This window comes from Hippocampus bargibanti, linkage group LG10 (genome assembly GCF_051943395.1).
Source record: "Hippocampus bargibanti isolate YZ-2025 linkage group LG10, ASM5194339v1, whole genome shotgun sequence".
Classification (NCBI taxonomy): domain Eukaryota; kingdom Metazoa; phylum Chordata; class Actinopteri; order Syngnathiformes; family Syngnathidae; genus Hippocampus; species Hippocampus bargibanti.
Genome location: NC_142743.1, coordinates 3969683 through 3996478, shown reverse-complemented (window position 1 = coordinate 3996478; position 26796 = coordinate 3969683). Strand labels below are relative to the sequence as shown.

At 40.9% G+C, this 26796-nt stretch overlaps 1 protein-coding gene across 1 annotated transcript; it reads right to left on the bottom strand.

Annotated features, from left to right (window-relative positions):
* Nucleotides 1–902: 902 nt before the first annotated feature.
* zbtb45 (zinc finger and BTB domain containing 45) lies at nucleotides 903–21423 on the bottom strand. Its single transcript, XM_089006703.1, has 7 exons — nucleotides 21156–21423; nucleotides 16715–17557; nucleotides 13960–14340; nucleotides 12260–12400; nucleotides 10481–10624; nucleotides 5558–5837; nucleotides 903–3098 (listed from the first exon to the last, which is right to left on the bottom strand). Exons 2-7 carry the CDS (start codon nucleotides 17327–17329, stop codon nucleotides 2704–2706), a joined length of 1956 nt encoding a protein of 651 aa, XP_088862829.1. The 5' UTR covers nucleotides 17330–17557; nucleotides 21156–21423; the 3' UTR covers nucleotides 903–2703.
* Between the last annotated feature and the right edge of the window lie 5373 nt (nucleotides 21424–26796).

Here is a 26796-nt window from a genome sequence, read left to right as displayed (position 1 = left end):
GATTTTGATGTTTTACATTTTGTTCCTGCTGACCTTTATTTTAATACAATTTGTCAAACAACCTCCTGCTCCCTCTTACCTGCTTTTTGGGATCCGCACCCGCCATCACCACCTTGCAAAACCGTGACAGCAGTTGGCTAAACGCGCAATTTTGATTGAATGATACTGACCTAGCAGTTGGCTAAAAGCGCAATTTTCATTGGATGATACTGAGCTAGCAGTTGGCTAAAAGCCCAATTTTGATTGGATGATACTGACCTAAGGTGGTCGTTGATGTCGAAACCCCTTTTAGATAAACACGACGATTAAGAGAAAAAACTTCAGGTTCAATGGCCCGAAGGATTCACCTTTGTGGAGAGAAAAGGTTCTGCCATGATTCTAATTTACAATGAAACAATACGATGAATGAAACAGTCAGATGTAAGTGGCACTTTGACAATCCCCATGCTAACGTTAGCATCAATATACAGTAATACCTTAGCTTGCAAACTTAATTGATTCCCAGAAAGTGTGTGTAAGGCAAAAAGTTCGTCTTCCAAACATTTATTTCTGATAAAAAAAACCATTAAAACATAATTTTCTCCTAAATAAGCCTTAAAAACTACACAAAATATATCTTATTTCATGTATAATTATTGGATTGTAATGAATCAAATAAACTGTACTGTATAATAAGGTCATTTTATTTACCTTTGTGATGGTCGTTGTCCATGGATGGGAGCAATGGTCGACTTAACGTACTGGTACTGGGACAGCACGCCGATAAAACTCAGTTGTATTCAGAAAAAAATTGATTTTAGCTGAGGCTTTGATATTCTTCCATATCCGATTTTTCATCATTTTATCGCTTTGAGCTCATACCACTTCCCCTCCCCATTCAAGTCAGTCAATCAAAAAATCTGTCATAGAAGATGTTTAATTGGGGAAAAGGATTTGTCAAAATCATTTGGTAGTTTTTTTTTTCAAATTCCATCCAAGTCATCGACTACAACAAACTGTCGAAAAAAAAGTTCAAATCATGCCGCTCACGTCTTTTTTTTCCTCGTTTGTTTTGTTTTGAAAAACGCCACCGCTCGCCAGAGAGGATTTTCTTGTAGAAAACATCCCAAAAAGTGAAGAAGAAGAAAAAAAAGGCATCACACAGTACATCACAAAGAGCCAACATGTTACAACAGTACGTGGGGTCCTTGAATGCACCACGACCACTTTCGGAGAAATCAAATCCCAAAAACAAAAACAATTTAAAAAACCACTCAAGTCCATTGAGCAAAAAGTTACAACAGGACTGTACGCGGGGTGCTTGAATGCACCACAACCACTTTTGGGAGAAATCAACCCCCCCCCCAAAAAAAAACCTCAAGTCCATTGAGCAACCCCCCCCCCCCCCTTACGTACCCCAACATGTTACAGGACTGTACGCAGGGTCCTTGAATGCACCACGATTACTTTCAGAGAAATCAAATCCCCCCCAAAAAAGAAAAAGAAATATAAAAAAACACCAAAGTCCATTGAGCAACCCCCCCCCCCCACCTACCCCAACATGTTACAGGATTGTATGCAGGGTCCTTGAATGCACCACGATTACTTTCAGAGAAATCAATCCCCCCAAAAAACGAAAAAAAACACCCAAGTCCATTGAGCAACCCCCCCAGTGTTCTTGGCAGCTGGCAAAATGAGGTAATATATCAAAACAACAACAACGACGACGACGACACCAATAGTGACAACAACCCCCCCCCCCCATCCTCCCCCCAAAAAAAGCACCAGAAGTTTGGCGTGGAGATTTTAGCTTATTATTATTATTACGCTTATTATATAACAGCACGTGCACACTTCCAGTCCAACGGGGGACATTTCATGTCAAATTTTTCAAGGGGGAGAGAGGGGGGGGGGGCACGATATCGAGCTCGAAGATGTGCAAACTGTAAGTGTTGTGCATAGAGGTCAAATTGCAATAAATATTTAGGTGATAAATTCACATTCTCACCATTTTTTTGACTTGGTCAAAACATTTTGAGGGGGCGATTGTACAAATTTCATGATTCAGGTTTTTAGTTTGACTAAAAAAAATTGAAAAAGATTGAAAAACCCCAAAACACAAGCAAACATTCACTTTTCTTTTTTTAATAATATATTTATATATATATATATGTTTGTATGTATAGAAAATCCTGATAGAAATCATTGATTTGTCAACGTTTCCCCCACTTCCTCCCGATGGCTCTTTCACATTAAATGTTTTTTTTTTCTTCCTTTTTACAACTGAAGTATGAAACATTTTCAATGTAAACCGATTTTTATAAGCTTAAAACTGTCAAATACGACCCCCCCCCACCGAAAAAAAACAAACAAAGAAGGCCCTCTTTGGACCATCGAGGTAATTGTCGGTATGTGTGTTTGGGTGGAATAGGAGCAGGAAATGTTTCCTATTTGGAGTCCATCCGATTTTGAGGTATTTGATGGGGGGGAGGGGGGTCGTTTGAATCAGGTGCATTTGAATCGAGGAGTGGTCGCAACGAATCAAGTGATTGCGAATGAAACCTTCCCGACGAATGAAAGCTGTCGAATAATCCTCCCCGCCGGGCGGTTCGATAAAAGACGGCCAACCGCCCCCATGATCGCCCCCCCGCCCCCAATCGGCGTTATCGAGGCTATTTTTGTACTTTTTTTTTTTCAAGTGTCAGGTAATACTGTGAAGCGGCTCTAGTTGGACGCGGCGCCGTGGCCCGGCATCGTCGCCATCATGCCGGGTGCCCCGGCCATACCTGAGGGCCCCCCCATGGCGGCGGGGGGGCTTCGCTTGGCGGGCGAGGTCACGTCAGCGCGGCGGCCCTGCTGCGGCGGGGCGGCGTGCTGCAGGGCGTGGCGCTCCAGCAGCGTGCGGTGAGTGAAGGCTCGCTGGCACACATGGCACTGGAAGGCGCGCTCGGCGCGGTGCGTGCGCATGTGCACGTTGAGCGAGCTCTTCTGCGTGAAGCGCTTGCCGCACATGGAGCACTGGAAGGCGCGCACACCCGTGTGCACCACCATGTGCTTCAGGAGGTAGTCGCGCAGGGAGAACGAGCGCCAGCAGATGGAACACTGGTGAGGTTTCTGACCTGCGAGGGGGCGGGGGAGGCGTTCAGTGGCTTGCTTGCCGTCATCAAAATCAATCACGTCATCATGGCGAATGAATACATTGGGCAGTAGCGCTGTTTACCTACGTGTGCCAAGTGCTGCCATCTACAGCATCCATTAGGAACTGCATATTAGTAAATTGCTCAATGAGCCCACCAATTTTCTAAAATGTTTTTTTTACATTAAAAAATTATATAATGGCGATTCTCAAAATGCTAAAAAAAATCTGAAATGGCGATTTTTTTATTGTTTTTACATATTTAAAAAAAAAATGTTGATTTTTTTTTAAACTTTTCTAAAACGACGATTTTCTAAATTATTAAATATTTTCAAAAACTAATTTTCTATTTTTTTTTTACATTTTTCTAAAATGGCGATTTTCAAAATTATTAATCATTTTCTAAAATGATGATTTTCTAAATTCTTAAATTTTCAAAAATGGCAATTTAAAAAAAATGTCAAATGGCAAAATTTGTAAACATTTTCTAAAATGGTGATTTTCAACATTTAAAAAAAATCTAAAATGGCGATTTTCTATTTTTCCGAAATATGTCCATTTAAAAAAACTAAAATGGTAATTTTCAAAATTCTTAAACATTTTGTCAAATGGTGATTTTCCAAATTTGTAAACATTTTCTAAAATGGCGATTTTCAACATTCTTAAAAAAAATCTAAAATGGTGATTTTCTAAAAATGATCAAATTTTTCAAAAAAAAATTGTCAAATGGCGATTTTCAAAATTAGTAATCATTTTCTAAAATGATGATTTTCTAAATTCTTAAATTTTCAAAAATGGCAATTTAAAAAAAATGTCAAATGGCAAAATTTGTAAACATTTTCTAAAATGGTGATTTTCAACATTTAAAAAAAATCTAAAATGGCGATTTTCTATTTTTCCGAAATATGTCCATTTAAAAAAACTAAAATGGTAATTTTCAAAATTCTTAAACATTTTGTCAAATGGTGATTTTCCAAATTTGTAAACATTTTCTAAAATGGCGATTTTCAACATTCTTAAAAAAAATCTAAAATGGTGATTTTCTAAAAATGATCAAATTTTTCAAAAAAAATTGTCAAATGGCGATTTTCAAAATTAGTAATCATTTTCTAAAATGATGATTTTCTAAATTCTTAAATTTTCAAAAATGGCAATTTAAAAAAAATGTCAAATGGCAAAATTTGTAAACATTTTCTAAAATGGTGATTTTCAACATTTAAAAAAAAATCTAAAATGGTGATTTTCTATTTTTCCGAAATATGTCCATTTAAAAAAACTAAAATGGTAATTTTCAAAATTCTTAAACATTTTGTCAAATGGTGATTTTCCAAATTTGTAAACATTTTCTAAAATGGCGATTTTCAACATTCTTAAAAAAAATCTAAAATGGTGATTTTCTAAAAATGATCACATTTTTCAAAAAAAATTGTCAAATGGCGATTTTCAAAATTAGTAATCATTTTCTAAAATGATGATTTTCTAAATTCTTAAATTTTCAAAAATGGCAATTTAAAAAAAATGGCAAATGGCAAAATTTGTAAACATTTTTCTAAAATGGTGATTTTCAACATTTAAAAAAAATCTAAAATGGCGATTTTCTATTTTTACGAAATATGTCCATTTAAAAAAACTAAAATGGTAATTTTCAAAATTCTTAAACATTTTGTCAAATGGTGATTTTCCAAATTTGTAAACATTTTCTAAAATGGCGATTTTCAACATTCTTAAAAAAAATCTAAAATGGTGATTTTCTAAAAATGATCAAATTTTTCAAAAAAAATTGTCAAATGGCGCTTTTCAAAATTAGTAATCATTTTCTAAAATGATTTTCTAAATTCTTAAATTTTCAAAAATGGCAAATGGCAAAATTTGTAAACATTTTGTAATATTTTCTAATGGTGATTTTCAACATTTAAAAAAATCTAAAATGGCGATTTTCTATTTTTCCGAAATATGTCCATTTAAAAAAACTAAAATGGTAATTTTCAAAATTCTTAAACATTTTGTCAAATGGTGATTTTCCAAATTTGTAAACATTTTCTAAAATGGCGATTTTCAACATTCTTAAAAAAAAAATCTAAAATGGTGATTTTCTAAAAATGATCAAATATTTCAAAAAAAATTGTCAAATGGCGATTTTCAAAATTTGTAAACATTTTCTAAATTGGTGATTTTCAACATTTAAAAAAAAATCTAAAAATTATTTTCCTAAATATCTCCATTTAAATTTTTTTTCCACATGTTCAATAAATTTATTTATTGGCGATTTTTAAAATGTTAAAAAAAAGGAAAATGGCAATTTTCTAATTTTTTTTACATTTTTCGAAAATGCCAATTTTCTAATTTTTTTAAATTTTTGGTCAAATGGCAATTTTCACATTTTTTTTTCAATTTTCTAAATGGACGATTTTCCAAGTTCTTCAATCCAAAAGGCAAACTGACCGGAGTGGATAAACATGTGCTTGCTGTAGTTCTTCCTGGACCGTAAGGATTTGCCACAATGGCTGCAGTCGAAGGAGGTCTCTGATCCTTGGGAGGAAGGCGAGGGGCCCGAAGAGCAGGTGGGGCCGGCAGGCGCGGCGCCGGCGGGCGGCGGCGCCGGCGTCATGGCGGCCGGGGGCGGGGCCTGTGGGCCGGCCTCCGTCCCCGCCATGCTGTCCATCCCTCCCATGTAGAACGGTGGCGGTGGCTGCGATTGGCTCACCGGATACTGGAAAAGAAGCTGCACACCGCCGAGTGGCTCATGAATATTTATAATATAATATTTATATTCTATCCATTTGTCGGGTTATAGATGTTCTTTTTTAGGCTGATGTTGATTTCAATACCTTACTTTTTTTTTTTTTTCGAATGACGATTTTCAAAATTAGTAAAAATTTTCTAAAATGACTATCTTCTAAATTCTTAAATATTTTCAAAAATGGCAATTTCCAATTTGTTTAAAATTTTGTCAAGTGGCGATTTTGAAAATTAGTAACAAGTAACAAGTAACAGTAACATTTTTCTAAAATGACTGCGCATTTCTCCCCATCCAAAACAGTTGAGTTGGGCGACCACTAATTGACTCTGAGAAGGTGATTGCAACCACCTGGGAATGGCCAATTGCCGCTGGGACCTGATTGGCCAGAAGCTCAGGTGAAGCACCTTTAAAGCCAGCCTGAGCCAGTCACTTCGAGGGAGGAAGAAGAGGGACAAAGGACAACCTGGAGAGCAGTGTTACCTGGGGTCTGCCGAAAACTGATATCAACTTTAAATAAAGAAAACTCCCAATACCCTTCCTGCATCTGGCTGAGTGAACTTTTATCAACTATCCACCTGCTTGCTGTCTCGCCGCATGACAATGACGATTTTCAAAATTCTTAAATATTTTGAAAAATGGCAATTTTCAATTTGTTTAAAATTTTGTCTAGTGGCGATTTTCAAAATTAGTAAAATTTTTCTAAAATGACGATTTTCGAAATTCTTAAATATTTTCAAAAATGGCCATTTTCTAATTTTTTAAAATGCTGTCAAACGGCGATTTTAAAAATTAGTAAATATTTTCTAAAATGACGATTTTCTAAATTCTTAAATGTTTTCAAAAATGTTAATTTTCTAAATGTTTTAAAAATTTTGTCAAATGGCGATTTTCAAAATTTGTAAAAATTTTCTAAAATGTCGATTTTCTAAATTCTTAAATATTTTCAAAAATGGCAATTGTCAATTTTTTTTTAATGCTGTCAAATGGTGATTTTCACAATTAGTAAACATTTTCTAAAATGATTATTTTCTAAATTCTTAAATATTTTCAAAAATGGCAATTTTCAAATTTTTTAAAAAATGTTGTCAAATGGCGATTTTCAAAATTAGTAGACATTTTCTAAAATGACGATTTTCTAAATTCTTAAATGTTTTCAAAAATGCCAATTTTCTAATTTTTTTAAAAATGTTGTCAAATGGCAATTTTAAGGGACAACCGACGCCTTGTTGTATCCATAATTTGTAAAATCACTTCAAATGACTTCTACTGAGCGTAGTTTACAAAGATTCCACCGCATATAGCTATATTTTACGCTTTGAGACTCGCGCTGAATATTCAGGAAGTCTTGTTTTCGAGTTGATGACGATGCCTGACGTGACGTCACGTCTGGAACGCCCCTGACCGAGAAAGCGACACACAATGCATTTTGGGTACCTATTTTGGTCTGAAAACTTTGTGTTGATGGCGAAATTAGAAGGAAAAAACATTAATGCGATGGTGAATCGTGTGTTGCACCAAGACTGCTATTTGATAGTGGTTGACACAAATTGCCAGCAGACAAATCGGCCCATTTCTAACGGAGCTTGGGCGCCATCTTGTGCATTTTCTGGGCGCTACATTGGAGTCCAGATGCCTCAAAATGAGACGGAAGGACTTCTTTAATCGATTGCAAACATTTATGTTTTCCTCTTCAGAACTATTTGAATCATATTCATAACTGGATGAGTAACAAGAAAGCATCTCTTCCGAATCTGAAGCCATTGTTTTGATGATCCACGAGCAAGGCAAGACGTCTTGACGTGATGTCACGAACAAGGGGGCGGGACCTTCTGAAACTGAAACTTTCTAAGGTAATTCTAAAGTAGTTTTGGGACACTACAAGTCATTTTATTGGTGTTTTGTATTTGACTAAAATATCAGCCTGCATGTTTTGGGTATTTTAGATACTATAAAACGTTTATCTGATGTCAGTTAGGAAACAGAAAAATGTTGTTGGTTGTCCTTTAAAAATTAGTAAACATTTTCTAAAATGACGATTTTCTAAATTCTTAAATGTTTTCAATTTTGTATTTTTATTTTGTAATTTTGTCAAATGGCGATTTTCAAAATTATAATAATAATACATTACATTTCAAGCGCCTTTCAAAGATGATTTTCTAAATTCTTAAATGTTTTCAAAAACGGCAATTTTCAAAAATTGTAACAATTTTGTCAAAATGGCGATTTTCAAAATTCTTAAATATTTTCTAAAATGGCAATTTTCTAAATTTTGTAACATTTTGTCAAATGGTGATTTTCAAAATTTGTAAAAATTTTCAAAAATGACGATTTGCAAAATTCTTAAATATTTTCAAAAAAGGCAATTTTCAAATTTTGAAAAATCTTTTGTCAAATGGCGATTTTAAAAATGTGTAAACATTTTCTAAAATGACGATTTTCTAAATTCTTAAATAGTTAATGTGTGTAGTTTGCCTTATAAATTCATGTATTTGTAGTGTATACACTCATATCATGTTTCAGTCTAATGTTCCACGCCTTAAGTCACAGCCGATTCATAATCTAGCACAAATTGATTCAAGTGTAGCGCGTCTAGCAATTAGCGACATTAGCACGTGACAGTAAAAGCTTTTGTTTTTGTTGCGTTTGAGGTACAGAAGAATCTTCAAAGACTTTTGGACAAGGCTATTTCAAGAATTGTGTCAGTATTTAGACAGTGTCATACTTAAACATCCACAGATGAAGAGACCAAAAAGTGTACTTTTTGTGAATGTTTAGCATTTTGGTCAAATATAGTAGTTATACAGTGCAGATACCGTCTCGGCAACATCTCCTGTAGTACTGTACACTGCTTTTTCCCTTCAGCGTCCGCCTGAGTCGGAGCGTGTGTTGGGCGACCTCTTCTGGCCGTTATCAGGCATTATTTTTGTACATACAGTATGTACCTACTACGTATGTTGCATTTGTGCACTTTTTTCTTGCTTAATTTTGTATTTGTACCTACAGTATATGTTTTCTTAATACCGTATTCTTTACGTACAGGTGTTTTCTTGAACTAACTATATACTATATAGTGATGATCTGATTGCGCTTAAAGGAGCTCACAAAGGAGGCCACAAAGAAGACACAAGAACCTGCTCGGCCAAAATACTTTTTGTACAAAACTTTTTGTACCGACGGAGCCTTGCTGTGAAATCCAAAACACAAAGGTGTTTCTGCCAAGAGGTGTTTGTTGCTGGAATCCTTTCAGAATCCACCCGAAAATTGTACCCAATGGTTGATAGTACCACGGGTGTCCAAGTGTAGGCCTGGGGGCCAAATCCCGAACAATCCAAATTGAACCTCACCCCATCATTACAGTTAAGGGAAGGATTTTTCTGTTTTATGAAAATAGCTTCGTTTACGCCCCTTTTTAAACCATCCATTTTCTTTCGATAAGATTTTAACCTCATTGTCGTCAAATGAGTGGTTGCTAGTTTTTAGGTGCATATGTACTGCCGATTGAGGCCCACTAGTATTATCCCTGAGATGTTGATCAAGTCTTTTTTTGAGAATCTGTTTAGTCTCCCCAATGTATTGCTCTTTACAATTTTCCTTTTTCCAATGTATTGTTGTTCAATTTGGATCGTTCGTACAATAGACTTCTGAGGCAACATAGGTTTAGTTATGCTGATGAGGTGATACCAGGGCAAATTGGGCAATCAGGCCAGTCGTCAGTCAGGACAATTGAAGCAATCAGTGGAGCCGGAGGGATTGGTCCTCTGCTCCCCCCAACCTGAGAGCAGGGACCAATCATAACATAGTATATATATATATATATATATATATATATATATATATATATATATATATATATATATATATATCCCTACTGTCCAGACGTGGCGGTATATATATATATATATCCCTACTGTCCAGATATATATATATATATATATATATATATATATATATATATATATATATATATATATATATATATACATATATATATATATATATATATATACATACATATATATATATATATATATATATATATATATATATATATATAGGGCCGAAACTACCAGTAAGACTTTAGTTTTCTGACGAAGCTCCTTGGATAAGAAGCGAAACGTCCAACACCTTCAAAGAAGTACAGATGACGGCTGAAGAAACCTTTTCAACAATGGGAAGTGCTGTTTCGGTTTTTGAACAAATCGGTTTCTGAATAGGTTCCTGGAACCGATTATAGACGAAAACTGAGGTTTGACTGTATCTGAAATATATTATATACCATTCAACTCCCCTCCACTTCCTTATACGTCACTTTCTCGTGTCACGTCTCATTGTGACCGACGCATTAGTATTGTTGAATATTTTTTTTTTACTAATACGCAGACGTGTTTGGCTGACATTGCTGCAAAAATATTTTCAAAGTGCTATAAAAAGAGTTACTTTCTGGCCTTGGAACGGATGAATTTTTTTGACATTAATTATAATGGGAAGTGCTGTTTTGGTTTTCGAACAATTTTATTTTTCGAACCGGTTTCCGAAACAGATTCCGATTGAAGAGGATTCCGATTGTAATGAACAAGGCGGTCGGTCCGCCGAGGTTTGCGTTCGCCGTCCACGGAGGCGCATACCTGGTTGTTGATGGACTGCGAGGTCGGCGGCGGCGGACTCAGTGGCTTGCTGACGCGTCCCCGGGGATTAAACGCCATGGCCTGAGGAGGCTCGCTCGGCGGCCAGAAACTCTCGCTGAAGACGCCCTGCTCATCATAAAAGTCCTGGAAGCAAACACACACAATCGCGGCGGCGATGAAACACGGGCGAAGTGCTTTCGGGACCTTTTCTCGCCATCCGTTCATGGCTTACCTCCATGACCGCGGCCGTCATCCGACACCCTTCAGTCCCGCTTTAGTTTTTTGGGCGCGCGTTCGCCGGAAAATGTTGTCGTTTTTGTTGTCAAGGGCCTATTATGGAGGCCACCCAAAACGTGGGAAGGAAAACGCTGTCGTCCGACTGGTCGGGTCGCATCGCCGCGCGTCTTTCCGTGCGCTTTTGAAGGATCACAGGCCGCTTTTGCTGCCGACGGCGGCAATTAACTTGTCAATCGGTGACTTGAAACAACCGCGGGCGGTGCCTTCAAAACAAAAACAAAAAAAAAAGCCCCCCCCCCCTCCATCGCGCCATGCGCTCATCGGAAATAAAGGGGAGACGTCTGGGACGACCAGAGAGGCGCGTCCGGGGAGTTGTCATGGAAGCCAGACTCTAAAACCTTTCATCTGGCCGCGCCTGCCGCCGATCCGCCGTCATTCGGGCCGCAAGGTGACCAACGGCATCCTATGGCGCCATACTTGCGCCTTGACGCGTACGAGGAGACGAGGGAGTGTTCGACTGGAAGGCGACGGCCCTCCTGCTCGCAAATTGACGCGTGCCCGCCCTTTGCCTCCCGGCGCCGTCGGGAGCTTTTCACGCCACAAGACGCCATTTTGTTGTACCCTTTTGGCTTCTTGTGCCGGCCCCGAGCCCGGTTCAATACAGAGGCTTGCTGAATATTAAGAGAGCTAGCTAGCTCGATCACTAACGATCGCTGACCAGCTCATCTCTAGCTAGCTCGATAGATGAGCATGGAATTTCACAAGTTTGATTAGCTTTGGTGGGCTGAATAAAATGAAGTGACAGGCCAGATTTAGCCCCCGGGCCTTGACTTTAACACCTGCGAACGAAGGGATTAGCCAGATGGCTGAATAGCGAGAGAGCTGGCTAGCTCGATCACTAACGATCGCTGGCCAGCTCGATCTCTAGCTAGCTCGATCGCTAGCTAGCTCAATAGATGAGCATGGAAGTTTGATTAGCTTTGACGGTGGGCCGAATAAAATGATGTGGGCCAGATTTGGCCCCCGGGTGTTGACTTTGACACCTGCGAACTAAGGGATTAGCCAGATAGCTGAATAGCGAGAGACCTGGCTAGCTCGATCACTAACGATCATAGCCAGCTCGATAGATAAGAATGGAATTTCACAGGTTTGATTAGCTTTGGTGGGCCGAATAAAATGAGGTGACGGGCCAAATTTGGCCCCCGGGCCTTGACTTTGATGGTCTAAGGTATTATTAGCCAGATAGCTGAATAGAAAATGAGCTAGCTAGCTCGATCACGAACGATCGCTGGACAGCTCGATCGCTAGCTAGCTCGATAGATGAGCATGGAATTTCACAAGTGTGATTAGCTTTGGTGGTCCGAATAAAACGATGTGGCGGACCAGATTTGATCCCGGGGCCTAGCTCGATCGCTAGCTAGCTCGATAGATGAGCATGAAATTTCACCAGCTTCTTGGCCGCGCCGTGGCGTCAACGGACCTCAGACTCCAAATGAACCCGGCCGGCCGGCACCCATTCGGGGCTTTCCCGGTGATTCTCACCTGGCCGAAACCCCCCATGGCTTCCTGGGGTCCCCCTTGCTCGGCATCCCGCCGGGCGTCCTCCAGGGCGAAGGCCGCCCCGTCGCTGTCCTGCACGCCCTCGTCTTTCACCACCACGCCCTCTCCTCCGCCTCCCAGCACCTGGAATGAATATAATAATAATAATAATAATAATAATACATTTAATTTCTAAGCGCCTTTCAAAACTCTCAAGGTCACTTTACAGTCACAGGATAAGTTTTTCTGCGGGTGAGCAGCGGCAGCCACATGCGCCAGCGTTCACTCAACCCCTGAAGTAACTCAAGTAGATAGAAAGCTAGCTAGCTAACAGATAGCTAATAGATACCCAGCTAGACAGCTAGCTAACTAGCTAGATAGACATATAGCTAATAAATAGCCCGCGACATAGCTAGCTGGCCAGATAGCTAATAGATAGCAAATGCAGAGCAAATAGATAGTTAGTTAGGTAGCTAGCTAGACAGCAAATATATAGCAAATGGATAGCAAATATGATGATAGGGGCAGAAAGAGCCGCGTGGATTCTCGACCTATGGTTAGCATGCGGACATCGGTAGCTTTCAGTGAGAAATGCGCTAACACGTCAGTCGTGTGCGCCAATGCATTGCGAGAGCAAAGAGAAGGCCATGTAACCATGGCAACCCTTCCCCGCCTCTTCCCTCGGAGGTAGCAACACCACTGGCGATCACGCAGTGTACTTATGTAAAGATAGATGTGTGCAGTGTAAAAAAAAAGAAAGAAAAAAGAAGAGAAAATAAGGGCATTGCACACCCTGCCTCCATGGGCAGGGTGTGCAATGCTTCCCCCTGGTGGCCATGTGGAGATGTGACATGTGACAATAATAATAATAATAATAATAATAATAATAATAATAATAATATATTTCATTTGTAAGTGCCTTGCAAAACTCAAGCTCACTTTAGTCACAGGATAAGTTTTTCTGTGGGTGAGCAGCGACAGCCACACGCACCAGCGTTCACTCAACCCGGAATAACTCAAATAGATCGAAAGCAAGCTAGCTAGCTAATGGATCACACGATTCAAAAAGTACTTATGAGGATGTGCTAAATAAAAATATATTTTTGGCTGTCTAGCTATTGGCTATCGAGGTGGATAGCTATTAGCTGTCTGGCTATCTATTAGCTGTCCATTAGCTGACTAGCTGTTGGCTATTTTGAGTATTCAAGTTTTTTTGTATGTGCCACTGGATGGGTTGATATGTTGTATCGACGTCGTGGAGGAGGTGAGATTGTCAATTTTGTTTATAGATTAATATATAAATCAATGTGTATTGTAACTCACTGACGTTGTGGGTATGCAAACGTGCTTGGATCGTTTTCAAAAGTACAGTCCAACCTGGGTTTTGGAATAATAATATTGCGTCACTTCCTCGTCTCACTGTGACATACACATTCTTGTTGTTGTATTAAAAGCAGACGTGTTTGGCTAAGATCTCCACAAATTCTGTAAAATAGTTAAAAAGTGTTTTAACAAAGTTGTTTTCTAGATTGGAACAGATCATTTTGTTTTACATTGATTAGAATGGAAAGTGCTGTTTTGGTTTTTGAACAAATTGGTTTTCAAACCGGTTTTTGGAACGGATAAATGTGGAAACCCCAGGTTTGACTGTATGTTTCAAGTCAAGTCTTTTTTTTCGGGGAGTGGGCTCGACCCACACTTGCCTGCAGTCTGAGCGGCTGCCTCTGCTTGCGGCTGTGTCCGGCCCCCCTGTCTCGGTCCGGGTCTCTGCCGCGCTCCCTGCCTTCCAAGTCCTCCTCCTCGCTGAAGTGCTCCATGGCTACCAGGTCGTCGGCGAGGTCGGCGGAATTGCCGCGGAGGCCGTCCCTGCCGGCGCCGTCCACGCTGGCCTGGGCGGGGCCCCCAATGTCGGCCGACTGCGCCAGCAGGTCGCGCAGCTTGTAGCGAACGTCCTGCGCGCAGCCTGCGCTCTGCTGCTTCAGCAGGCCACCGCCAAGAACCTCGCCGCTTGCGCACAGGGACGCTGGGCCCATGTCCCCCAGCGCCATCAGATTGTTGGCCTGCTCCAGGGGGCCGCAGGGTTCCTTACACGCAGGAGGGGAGGGGGCAAAAATACACACAATGTGCTTTTTCCTGTATCTTTTCTTCAGGTATAGTCAAACCTTGGTTTTCAAACGTCTCGGTTTTCAACTAATTCGGTTTTCAACCAAAAATTTCTGTTTTTTTTATGCCTGGGTTTAAACCGAAAATGGGTTTTGGACCACACTGAGCGCACCTGAATCCACCATTCGACTCCCCTCCACTTTCTTATACGTCATTTTCTCGTGTCACGTCTCCTTGTGACCGAAGTATTGTTTAATTTTACGAAGACGCAAACATGTTTGGCTGAGATCGCTGCAAAAATATTTTAAAAGTGCTATAAAAGAGTTGTTTTCTGGACATGGAACGATTTTTTTTTTTTGGCGATGATTAGCATGGGAAGTGCTGATTTGGTTTTTGAACAAAATGGTTTTTGAATAGGTTTCTGGAACGGATTATAGATGAAAACCGAGGTTTAAAATCAAAACCGAGATTTAAATCTAAAATGGGTTTTGGACCAAACTAAGCGCACCATTAACTCCCCTCCACTTCCTTATACGTCACTTTCTCGTGTCACGTATCATTATGACCGATGCATTAGCATATTATTATTTTTTTTTTACTCAGACGCAGACGTGTTTGGCTGAAATCGCAAAAATATTTTAAAAGTACTATAAAAAAGTTGTTTTCTGGACTTAGAACGTATTTTTTTACATTAATTATAATGGGTAGTGCTGTTTTGGTTTTTGAACAAAATGGTTTTTGAATAGATTTCTGGAACGGATTATAGATTAAAGGACAACCGACGTCTCCAGACAAATTGTGTCCATAATTTGTAAAATGGCTTCAAATGACTTCTACCGAGTGTATTTTACAAATATTCCACCGCATATAGCTATATTTTACGTTTTAAGACCCGCGCTGAATATTCAGGAAGTCTTGTTTTTGAATTGGTGACGAGTCAGTACGTGACGTCACTGAAGGAACGCCCCTGACCGAAAAAAGGACACATTGTAGCAGTCCTTCCATCACGTCAATGCATTTGCTGTGCTTGTTTGGTCTGAAAACGTCATGTTGCACCAAAAAGAGCCACAAGAGGGCGACCAAGCTCCATCTAAGGAATTTATCAGCCTGTGGAAACGGGCTGATTAATTCCTCACAGGGAGCTTGGTCGCCATTTCCTGCCTCTTTTCTGGTACGCTACATTGCAGTCCAGATGCCTCAAAATGACACGGAAGGATTTCTTTTATCAATAGCAAACATGTATGCTTTCCTCTTCAGAACTATTTGAATCATATTCATAACTGGATGTGTAACAAGAAAGCATATTCTCCGAATCTGAAGCCATTGTTTTGATTCTCGAGCAAGGCAAGACGTCTTGACGTGACGTCACGAACAAGGGGGTGGGACTTTCTGAAAATGCCCAATTCGCAGCTAATTTTTTTGCAGATTTTGGACACTTTAAGTCATTTTTATTGGTGTTTTGCATTTGAACAAAAATATCATACTGGGTGTTTTGGGTATTTTAGATGCTATAAAACGTTTTTCTGATGTCAGTTAAGAAACAAAAAAGTGACGTCGGTTGTCCTTTAAATATATATTGTCCGTGCATGTCAATAAAACGCAGGGAGAAGCTTTGAAAACGAGCATACACAAAATTAAACAGCAAATTGTCTGCGGTTTGCCTACCTTGGTTTTCAAACGTCTCGGTTCTCAACTAATTCGGTTTTCAACCAAAACATTTCAGTTTTTTTTATGCCTGGGTTTAAATCGAAAATGGGTTTTGGACCAAACTGAGCGCATCTGAATGCACCATTTGACTCCCCTCCACTTCCTTATACGTCACTTTCTCGTGTCACGTCTCATTGTGACCGACGCATTAGTATTGTTGAATAATGTGTTTTTTTATTTTATTTTTTATTTTACTAAGACGCAGACGTGTTTGGCTGAGATCGCCGCAAAAATATTTTAAAAGTGCAATAAAAGAGTTGTTTTCTGGACTTGAAACAGATTTTTTTACTTTGATTATAGGTTTCTGGAATGGATTATAGAAGAAAATCGACGCATTAGCATTGTTGAATAAAGTTTTTTTTGTTTTTTATACTAAGATGCAGACGTGTTTGGCTGAGATCGCTGCAAAAATATTTTAAGTGCTATAAAAAAAGTTGATTTCTGGACTTGGAACAGATTATTCTTTTTTACATTGATTATAATGGGAAGTGCTGTTTTGGTTTTGGAACAAAATGGTTTTTGAATAGGTTTCTGGAACGGATTATAGATTAAATATATATTATCCGTGTATGTCAATAAAATGCTGGGAGAAGCTTTAAAAACGAGCATACACAGAATGAAACAGGAAATTGTCAACGGTTGGCATACTTTCCATACTTGTGCCGGAACCCGGGGGCCGGGCCCACCCTCGCCCCCCATGTTACTGGTTCCGCACTCCACCATGAAGTTGGGGAAGTTGGGGTATCCACCACCGCCGCCGCCCGAGCAGCTGCCGCCGCCGCTCTCCCTTCCTTTCCTGCCGCCGCGTTCCTCTTGCTTGGGGAGTACGCCGCCCAGCAAGGCCCCGCCGGCAGCCGCCGCCGCTGCGGCCGCCGCCGCCGCCTTCCTCTGCGAGATGATCTGCGTGCACTCGTCGATGACCGTCTTGATCTGCAGGATGCTGGCGGCGGTGAGGATGCAGAGTGCCTGCGACTGGAGCACCACCAGCGAGCCGCTGTACATAAAGTCCACCAGCTGCTTGACCGTTTCGGCGGGCACCAGCGGCGGCACAGAGATCTCCGAGTGGCCCAGGAGCAGCTTGTCCTGGAAAAAGGGGCTGCCGGCCGCTAGGACGCAGGCGTGCGCCCGCAGCGAGGCGTCGTGGATGCGCACCGTCACATCACAGAAGAGGCCCTCACGCCGTTGGGTGCGCAGGGCCTCCAGCACCGACTGGCTGGAGTTGTGCAAGTGGATGTAGTGGACCGTCTCGGTGCCGGGCGCCATGACGGGTGGCGGCGGCGAGTCGCCGGGGACCGGGTGGGGGTGGGGAGGGGGGAGGGGAGGGAGGTGCCTGGGGTTCTGCGTCAGCTTGAGGAACGAGGAGGACGGCGAGGGAAACGGCTACAGTGCATGGGCCGCGGTGGGGCCGGGTGTGACTCAAGGGCTCATGGGGGCAGAGGACGCGGGGTCAGGCCAGCTGTTGCGGCGGCGCCGATGGGAAAGAATCACCTCCTTTAATTTTGTAGGGAATCAGACAAAAAAAAAACATCTTTTAATTTTGTCGATGAGAAGGTTTCTGCAGCCGTCATCTGTACTTCTTTTTTTCGGACGATTTCGCTTCTTATCCAAGAGGCTTTGTCAGCGAACAAAACTGTTGCTGGTAGTTTTGCCCTATATATATATATATCCCTACTGTCCAGACGTGGCGGTGCCAGACTCTGCTATGATTGGTCCCTGCTCTCAGGTTGGTGGGGGGGGGGGGGCAGAAGACTATTCCCTGAGGCTACACTGATTACTTCTATTGTCCTGACTGATTACTACTATTGTCCTGCCTGATTATGTGGTCTACGACTGGCCTGATTGCCCCCTTTGTTCTGGTATCGACACATCAGCATTACTAAACCTATGTTGCCTAAGAATCCTATTGTAAGAACGATCCAAATTAAACCTCACCCCATCATGGCGATTTAGTGAAGAATGTTGCTGTTTGCTGAAGAAACCTTCTCATTGATGGACCACTCCTGTACGACTGAGAGTGTTAGAATTAGTTATATACACATGCGAAAAACATCCTAAATTATTTCATTTCTACTTATTCTTATCAATTAGAAAGTCCATATATGTATGTAGTTTAGTTATTTGTATAGGTTAATTAGTATACACGTACTCAGCTTGTACTTAATTAGTATAGAAATCTTGCTATCTTGTTTCAGTCTAATAATAAATATTCATGATTGTATCTAGCAGATGATAGGTGCTTTCAAAGTGACATCACTCCTGTTGTCTAGATATCTGTCCGGGACGCTCTTGAGCGGGCTCTTGTCTCTCTGTCCCTTGGCTTAGCTTCTCCCCTAGAGAACATCCTCTAGCTGCCTGATAATAAATATCGGATATATCGATAGTCCCGGTTATATCGATACAATTTCTTTTTGATATATCACCTCGGACTCCCTTGCGATTCCTGTATTCCTTTTTTTGTATATCACCTTGCTTCCTGCTGATATTTACACTATACAAATGGAGAGCTGAACCAGGAAGAACAACATTTCACGCAACAGAGAGCTTACACAGACCTTTTCATTTTGTCGTCAGTCAAAGTAAAAAAAAGGCAGGCAGCACAAATACGCCAGCACCGTTTTTGATTTGGGAGGAACGTCGGTGCCGTTTGACTGTCATGGCTGGACAGCTCGGGGCCATTGGCAGTGTCTGAAATAGCGTCTGCCTGGACGCCCGGGGCGTGCAACTTTTCCGTCTGGCATAAAACTTACAAAACGTCTCCGCTCAGGTGGCTGACAACTTCTTCAACTTATTTAATAAAGCAAACGTTTTAACGAAGATTTCGAAATCAGAATTATTCCGATTTTGAAATCTTCATGGAACTGTATAGTGCCACTTAGCAGTTTTTTTGACAACGATACAAGTGCAGCGTGTTCTACCGGAAACAAATTCCTTGTGTGTCCTACATACTTGGCAATAAAGATGATTCTGATTCTGATTCTGATTCATTGGGTTTGGAAATTTCTGAATTTCGATTCGTTTGGCAATTTGCATACTCGGCACGGCAGCCAATCAGAAGCCTTGTTTGGTGTTCTTCCGCCGAAAACTAGTCCAACAACCACAGCGGCGCTCCGTGTGGTTGGGTTTGTTTGCCGAAAACTAGTTAGTATACCAAGATTATATTATTGCGAATTTAATGTTCGTAAGGCGAAAGGTTCGTTAGCTAAAGCGTTTGTAAGATTATGTACCACTGTATCTGGATTGGATTAGCCTTGCCGTAGAGAAATTTACATTTCACAGCAGCAAAGTGAGCAAAGGAATAGGAAAGGAAAGGAAGAAGAAGAAAAACAAAATACAGGGGCTGCTGTAAAGGCAACCATTCTCGCGCCGCCATCTTGAAGTAAAAAACAACAAAAGACACAGACAGTCATTCCATCTTCAGCACTTTCTGTACCGTCTTTATCGTAGGAAGCAGTTCGAGATGAAAGAGGATAGGATCAAAGCACCCTTTTCACCAGTGGATCAGGGATGTCGTAGTGGAATGTGCACGTCTGCTACAAGCTCAATTATAAAAGCAAACACAAAGTTGTAGCATCGATTATAGAAGTCCTTCCATATTAACTCGAGCCGTCTGGACTCCAATGTAGCGCTGAGAAAATGGTGCACAAGCTCTGTTGGAAATGGGCTGATTTGTCCGCTGGGAATGTGTGTCAATTTACACATTCTTTATGTGTGTTACCGCAATTGGCTGCGACACACAATGATTCATCATCACGTTATTTATGTAGTTTTCCTTCTAATTTCACGACCAGCCGAAAAAAAGTACCCAAAATGCATTGTGTGTCGCTTTCTTGGTCACTGGCGTTCCCTCCGTGACATCACTTAGGGCATCGTCATCAACTCGAAAACAAGACAGCGTGAGTCTTAGTCCGCCAGCACCAGAGTGGCTGGCAGACTATTGCTACCATCCTTAACAACGAAGCTATTAAGGGTGTTTATATGTTGTCTAAGCAACGGTCGTAGGTAATAGAAGACGTTGAAAAACTTTTGTTGATTTGGATGAACGAAAAGCAGCAAAAAGGGGACAGTGTGGGTGATGGTATTATAGCAGAGAAAGAACGGTAACTTCACTCGGTTATCGTCAAGAGGCAACGGCAACCACCACAAAGGTCAATAAAACCACTTTATTAAAAAGTACAATTTATTTATTTAATTACAATACAATAGCACATTTATTATACATACAATAAGGTATATGTTGTGTATTTTTAACGCTTATTTGGTCGAAATATATATTTTATGGGGACCTGGGAACAGATTATTCTCATTTTAATGGTTTCTTATGGAAAATAAATGTTCGGAAGACGAACTTTTCGCCTTACACACACTTTCTGGTAACCAATTAAGTTCATGAACTTAGGTATCACTGTACATTCAATAACTGCCACCTGACAAATATTTCCAATCACCTATACAGCGGAACGTGGACTTCAGACTGACCCAAGTTGGGACTAAAATGGTCCTCCGAAATGAGAGGGAGCCAAGTGTTCAGCTACTGAAAAGTCACCTGAGCGGGCAGCTGTGACAGCTTCGCTACTTTCACGTCAACGAGGCAACCTCGCGTGGGCACGACGAGACGAGGCAGACCATCAACAAACGGCACCTTGTACCCCCCCCCCCCCCCCAAAAAAAAAAAAAAAATGGAAACTCAGACTGTACAACACGTTCCTCTTGGAAAAAGGTGGCGGCATTTCGACCGGCAGAGTGACGTCATGGAGCAGGTGGTTCGACGTCAAAACCCCGAGTGACGTCTCCTCGGCTAACTCGGCGTTAGCCGTTGATGCTAGCCACGCTAAAATGTACCTTTCCACTCGACTCGACAAAAGAAATCACTATAAATGTACGCGGGTGTCTGATAAAATTCAAGTGAGACGACTATCGGCGCTCATTTGACACCTCAAACCACCTCCCACGTTCCTGACCCAAGCTACACTATGCTAGTCACGTTAGCACGTCGAGCTAACTGTCTATTTTTCTGCAAGGCTTATCAACGTCAACAACAAGCAGACACGCGCGAAGCACGCACGTGCGATGATAAATGTTGATTGCATACCTGAGACGTGCGCTGACACTTTGGAACTCTTGTGTCTCTATTTTCTTTTTGTCTCTTTCAGTGGGGTGGATACAGCAAAGAACGCCTGCAGTTAAGAGCTGCCTGCTTGATGGTGAGGGCTGGGAAAAACACTCACGCAGTCACGCCCCTCCACACATACAGCACAGCACAGACGTGATGTTTAAACCGCAGCAAGAAAAAAAAAGAAGAAAAGCAACCAGAGCATTTAAAGAAAGACGCGCATGCGCACAAGACGTCTGGAAGTCTGACTCGTTTCCCCTTCTCGTGGCGTTCAGGGAACACCTGTAAACGCCCTAACTTTCTCACTGTCGGAGACGATTGGATTGGATTGGATTGGATATGATATGCCTTTATTAGTCTCACAGTGGAGAAATTTACATTTTACAGCAGCAAAGTGATGAAAGGAATGAAAGTAGAAAAACAAAATACATGAGCTGCTGGAAAGGCAGCCACTCTCGCGGCGCCGTCTTGAAGTCAAAAGAACAAAAAAAAACTAAATAACAAATAATATGACAGCATAGAGACAATATGACAAAACAAAGCCACAGAGAGACATTCATTCTTCAGGACTTGCTGTACCCTCTTTGTGATGACATGAAGCAGTTCTAGATGAAAGAGGAGAGGATCAAAGCGTCTTTCCACCAGTGGATCAGGGACATCATGGTGGAATGTGCACGTCGACTACAAGCTAAATGTTGAAAGCAAACACGCAGCTGTAGCATCCATTGACGAAAAGAGATTGTCTCACATCTCCTTGATTGTTGCGATACATTCGCGTCGAAACGAGTCGATCTATTGGCTATATTACTAGCTAGCTAGCTATTTGAGTCAGGAAACACATTAGCTATCTAGCTATCTGTCTATTAGCCATCTATCTGTCTAGCTTGCTATCTATTAGCTATATAGTAGCTACCTAGCTATTTGAGTCAGGAAACATATTAACTATCTAGCTTGGTAGCTATCTATTAGCGATCTATCTATCTAGCTAGCTATCTATTGGCTGCATTAGCTGTCTGGCTCGCTGGATAGCTATCTAGCTGACCGGCTATTAGCTATATAGCTAGCTGGCTCGCTTTCCATTTGAGTTACTTCCGGGTTGAGTGAACGCTGGCGCGTGTGGTTCCCGCTGCTCACCCACAGAAAAACTTTTCCCGTGGCTGTAAAGTGACCTTGAGAGTTTTGAAAGGCGCTTAGAAATGAAATTTATTATTATTATTATATGGCTAGCTACCTAGCTATTTGTGTCAGGAAAAATATTAGCTATCTTGCTAGCTATTAGTTAGCTATCTACATAGCTTTCTATCTATTAGCTATATAGTTAGCTACTTTGCTATTTGAGTCAGGAAACATATTAGCTAGCTAGCTAGCTAGCTAGCTTTCTATCTTTTTGAGTTATTCTGGGTTGAGTTAACGCAGGCGCGTTTGGCTGGCGCTGCGCACCTGCAGAAAAACTGATCCTGTGACTGTAAAGTGACCTTGAGAATTTTGAAAGGCGCTTAGAAATGAAATGTATTCTTATTCTTATTCTTATTATTACTCAATTCGAACTGTGAATGACAACAAAACGCGGAAAATATGTCACCGTTTTGTTTTGCTTTGGCCTTTTTCAGGTGGTTCGGGAGTTCCTGAACGCATCAGCCAGGAAGGACAAAAAAAGCACACACATCAGCAATAATAATAATAATAATAATACATTTCATTTATAAGCGCCTTTCAAAACACTCAAGGTCACTTTACAGTCACATGATTAGTTTTTCTGTGGGTGAGCAGCGGCAGCCACACATGCCAGAATTCACTCAAATAGATAGAAAGCTAGCTATCTAGCAAACAGATAGCTAATAGTCAGCTAGCCAATATATAGCTAATAGCCAGCTAGCTAATAGATAGCGAACAGCCAGCTAGCTATATTGCTTGAGTGATGTGTCTACATCATATTTAATCATCTATACAGCTCTAATGTCGCCTATTTGGATCATATTTACTGCTCATACCGTATTTGCATCATGACATAAATATCAACTCGTACGTTGCATTTACATTGTGTCACAGAATCAGAAAAAGAAAGCCTTTAATAGTCCCACAGTGGGGAAATTTGTCATCTACAACAGCAAAAAGAAAAAAAAAAAACATGTAGTGGACAAGTATTACATGTCCCAAGAAAATGACAGAAGACTGAATTGTCCAAGGGCGGTTCGGTAGTCGAGTGGTTAGCACACCAGCTTCACAGTGCAGAGGTCGCCGGTTCGCGTCCCGGTCCGACCTTCGTGTGTAGAGTCCCCGGGCCTGCGTGGGTTTTCTCCGGGACCTCTGGTTTTCTCCCACACTCCAAAAACATGCATGGTAGGCAGATTGACCACTCAAAATTGTCCCTAGGTGTAAGAGTGACTGTTGTACGTCTTAGTGTGCCCTGCGATTGACTGGCAACCAATTCAGGGTCAAAGTCAGCTTTATTGTCAAATATGCTAACATGCATGACATACAGCACAGATGAAATTAATGTCCTCTCGGACCCAGGGTGTCCCCCACCTCGTGCCCGAAGACAGCTGAGATAGGCTCCAGCACCCCCCGCGACCCTAATGAGGAATAAGCGATATGGAAAATGGATGAATTATCCAACTGTACAAGAATGTTGCATAAAAAGCAGTGGCGGGCTGTGCATGTCACTCCTAGGCCTTCAGTAGTGCTACGTCTGAATCACTCCAGAGCTGCGAGTGGGCTGTGATTTACTACACGTCCATTAGAAGGTGCAGTTGACCAGGAAATAACTTGTATTATAATCATAACATGCAATACATGTCATTTGACTTGAAGAAATGTAATAAATACGATCAATAAACTGTTCTAGCTATTGGCTCGCTTTCTATCTATTTGAGTTATTCCGGGTTGAGTGGACGCTGAACGCCTAGCTAGCTATTTTCCATCTATTTGCTATTTATTATCTATTAGCTATCTGTTGTCTGTCTGTCTGGATGACTATCTAGCTAGCTATCTATTAGCTGTCTAGCTCGCTGGATGGCTATCTAGATATTAGTTAGCTAATAGCCAGCTAGCTATTAGCTAGCTGGCTCACTTTCTATCTAGTTAAGTTATTCCGGGTTAAGTGAACGCTGAACGGCTAGCTAGCTATTTGCTATCTATCTGCTATTTATTATCTATTAGCTATCTGTTCTCTGTCTTTCTGGATGGCTATCTACCTATCTATCTATTAGGTGTCTGGCTCACTGGATAGCGATCTAGCTGACGAGCTATTAGCAATATGTCTATCTATCTATCTATCTATCTATCTATCTATCTATCTATCTATCTATCTATCTATCTATCTATCTATCTATCTATCTGTCTGTCTGTCTGTCTGTCTGTCTGTCTGTCTGTCTGTCTGTCTGTCTGTCTGTCCGTCCGTCCGTCCGTCCGCCAGCTATCTGTTGTCTGTCTGGCTATCTGGCTATCTATCTATTAGGTGTCTGGCTCGCTGGATAGCGATCTAGCTGACTAGCTATTAGCAATATGACTATCTAGCTAGCTAGCTATTAGCTAGCTGCTTCGCTTTCTATCTATTTGAGTTATTGGGGGTTGAGTGAACGTTGGCGCGTGTGGCTGCCGCTGCTCACCCACAGAAGAACTTATCCTGTGACTGTAAAGTAACCTCGATAGTTTTTAAAGGACAACCGACGTCTCCGGACAAGTTGTGTCCATAATTTGTAAAATTGCTTCAAATGACTTCTACTGAGCGTATTTTACAAAGATTCCACCACTACATACTATATTTTACGTTTTAAGACCCAGGCTGAATATTCCGGAAGTCTTGTTTTTCAGTTGGTGACGAGTCCTCACCCTACGTCACTGAAGGAACGCCCTTGACTGAAAAAGGACATACCTTGCATCACCTCAATGCATTTTTCAGTACTTTATTTGGTCTGAAAACTTCGTGTTGATCCGTGTTGATGGTGAAATGAGAAGGAAAACACATAAATAATGCAATGGTGAATCGTTGTATGTTACACCGAGACAACTCTTTGATATTCGTTGACAAAAATTCCAAGCTGGATAATGAAACAATTTCCAACGGAGCTCTGCCCCCATCTTCTGCATTTTCTGTGACACTACACATCAGTCTTGATCCGTCAAAATGACCCTGAAGACCTTCTTTAATCGATTGCAAACATTTATACTTTCCTCTTCAGAACTATTTGAATCATATTCATAACTGGATGTGGAACAAGAACGCATATTCTCCAAATCTGAAGCCATTGTTTTGATTCTCGAGCAAGGCAAGACGTCTTGGCGTGATGTCACGAACTGGGGGCGGGACTTTCTGAAAATGCCCAATTCGCAGCTCAATTTTTTGCAGATTTTGGACACTTTAAGTCATTTTTATTGGTGTTTTGCATTTGACTAAAAATATCAGCCTGCGTGTTTTGGGTATTTTAGATGCTATAAAATGTTTTTCTGATGTCATTTAGCAAACAAACAAGTGATGTCGGTTGTCCTTTAAAGGCGCTTATAAATGAAATGTATTATTATTATTATTATTATTATTATTATTATTATTATTATACAAGTTATTTCTTGGCCAACGGCACCCTCTAGTGGACATTTAGTAAATCACAGCACACTCTCAGCTCTGGAGTGATTCAGATGTAGCACTACTGAAGGTCTAGGAGTGACATGCACGGCCCGTCCGAAATGATGTCCTTATTTTATGTTATCAAGAGAAGTTTGGATCAAGATGGAAATATGCTACTCAATTCTGCGTGTTTATTTAATTAGTGACATTCAGTGTATCAGCTAACTAGCTATCTATTAGCTATATAGCTATCTAGGTGGCTTGCTATCTATCTATTAACTGGCTATTAGCTAGCTAGCTTTTCTCTCTATATTGTTGCGGCTTGGAATTGAAGCGGATTTATGTGGCACAGGGGATGTGAGACAATTCCTTTTCGTCAATGGATGCGACAGCTCCGTTTGCTTTCAACATTTAGCTTGTAGTAGACGTGCACATTCTACCATGACGTCCCTGATCCACTGCTGAAAAGCATGCTTTGATCCTCTCCTCTTTCATCTAGAACTGCTTCATGTCACAGAGGGTACAGAAAGTGCTGAAGAATGAATGACTATGTGTCTTTGTATTGTCATATTATTATTAGTATTATTTTCTTTTTCTTTGTTACTTCCGGGTCAAGTGAACGCTGGCGCGTGTCGCTGCCGCTGCTCAACCACAGAAAAAAATATCATGTGACTGTAAAGTGTCCTTGAAAGTTTTGAAAGGCGCTTATAAATGAAATGTATTATTATTATTATGGGTTGTTGGCTATCTATTAGCTATCTACTAGCTTGCTAGCTAGGTTTCTGTCTATTGACTTCCAGGTTGATGAACGCTGGCATGTGTGGCTGCCGCTGCTCACCCACAGAAAAAATATTCTGTGACTGTAAAGTGTCCTTGAGCGTTTTGAAAGGCACTTATAAATGAAACGTATTATTATTATTCCGGGTTGTTGGCTATCTATTAGCTATCTACTAGCTGGCTAGCTAGCTTTCTGTCTATTGACTTCCTGGTTAAGTGAACGCTGGCGCGTGTAGCTACCGCTGCTCACCCACAAAAAAACGTCATCCTGTGACTGTA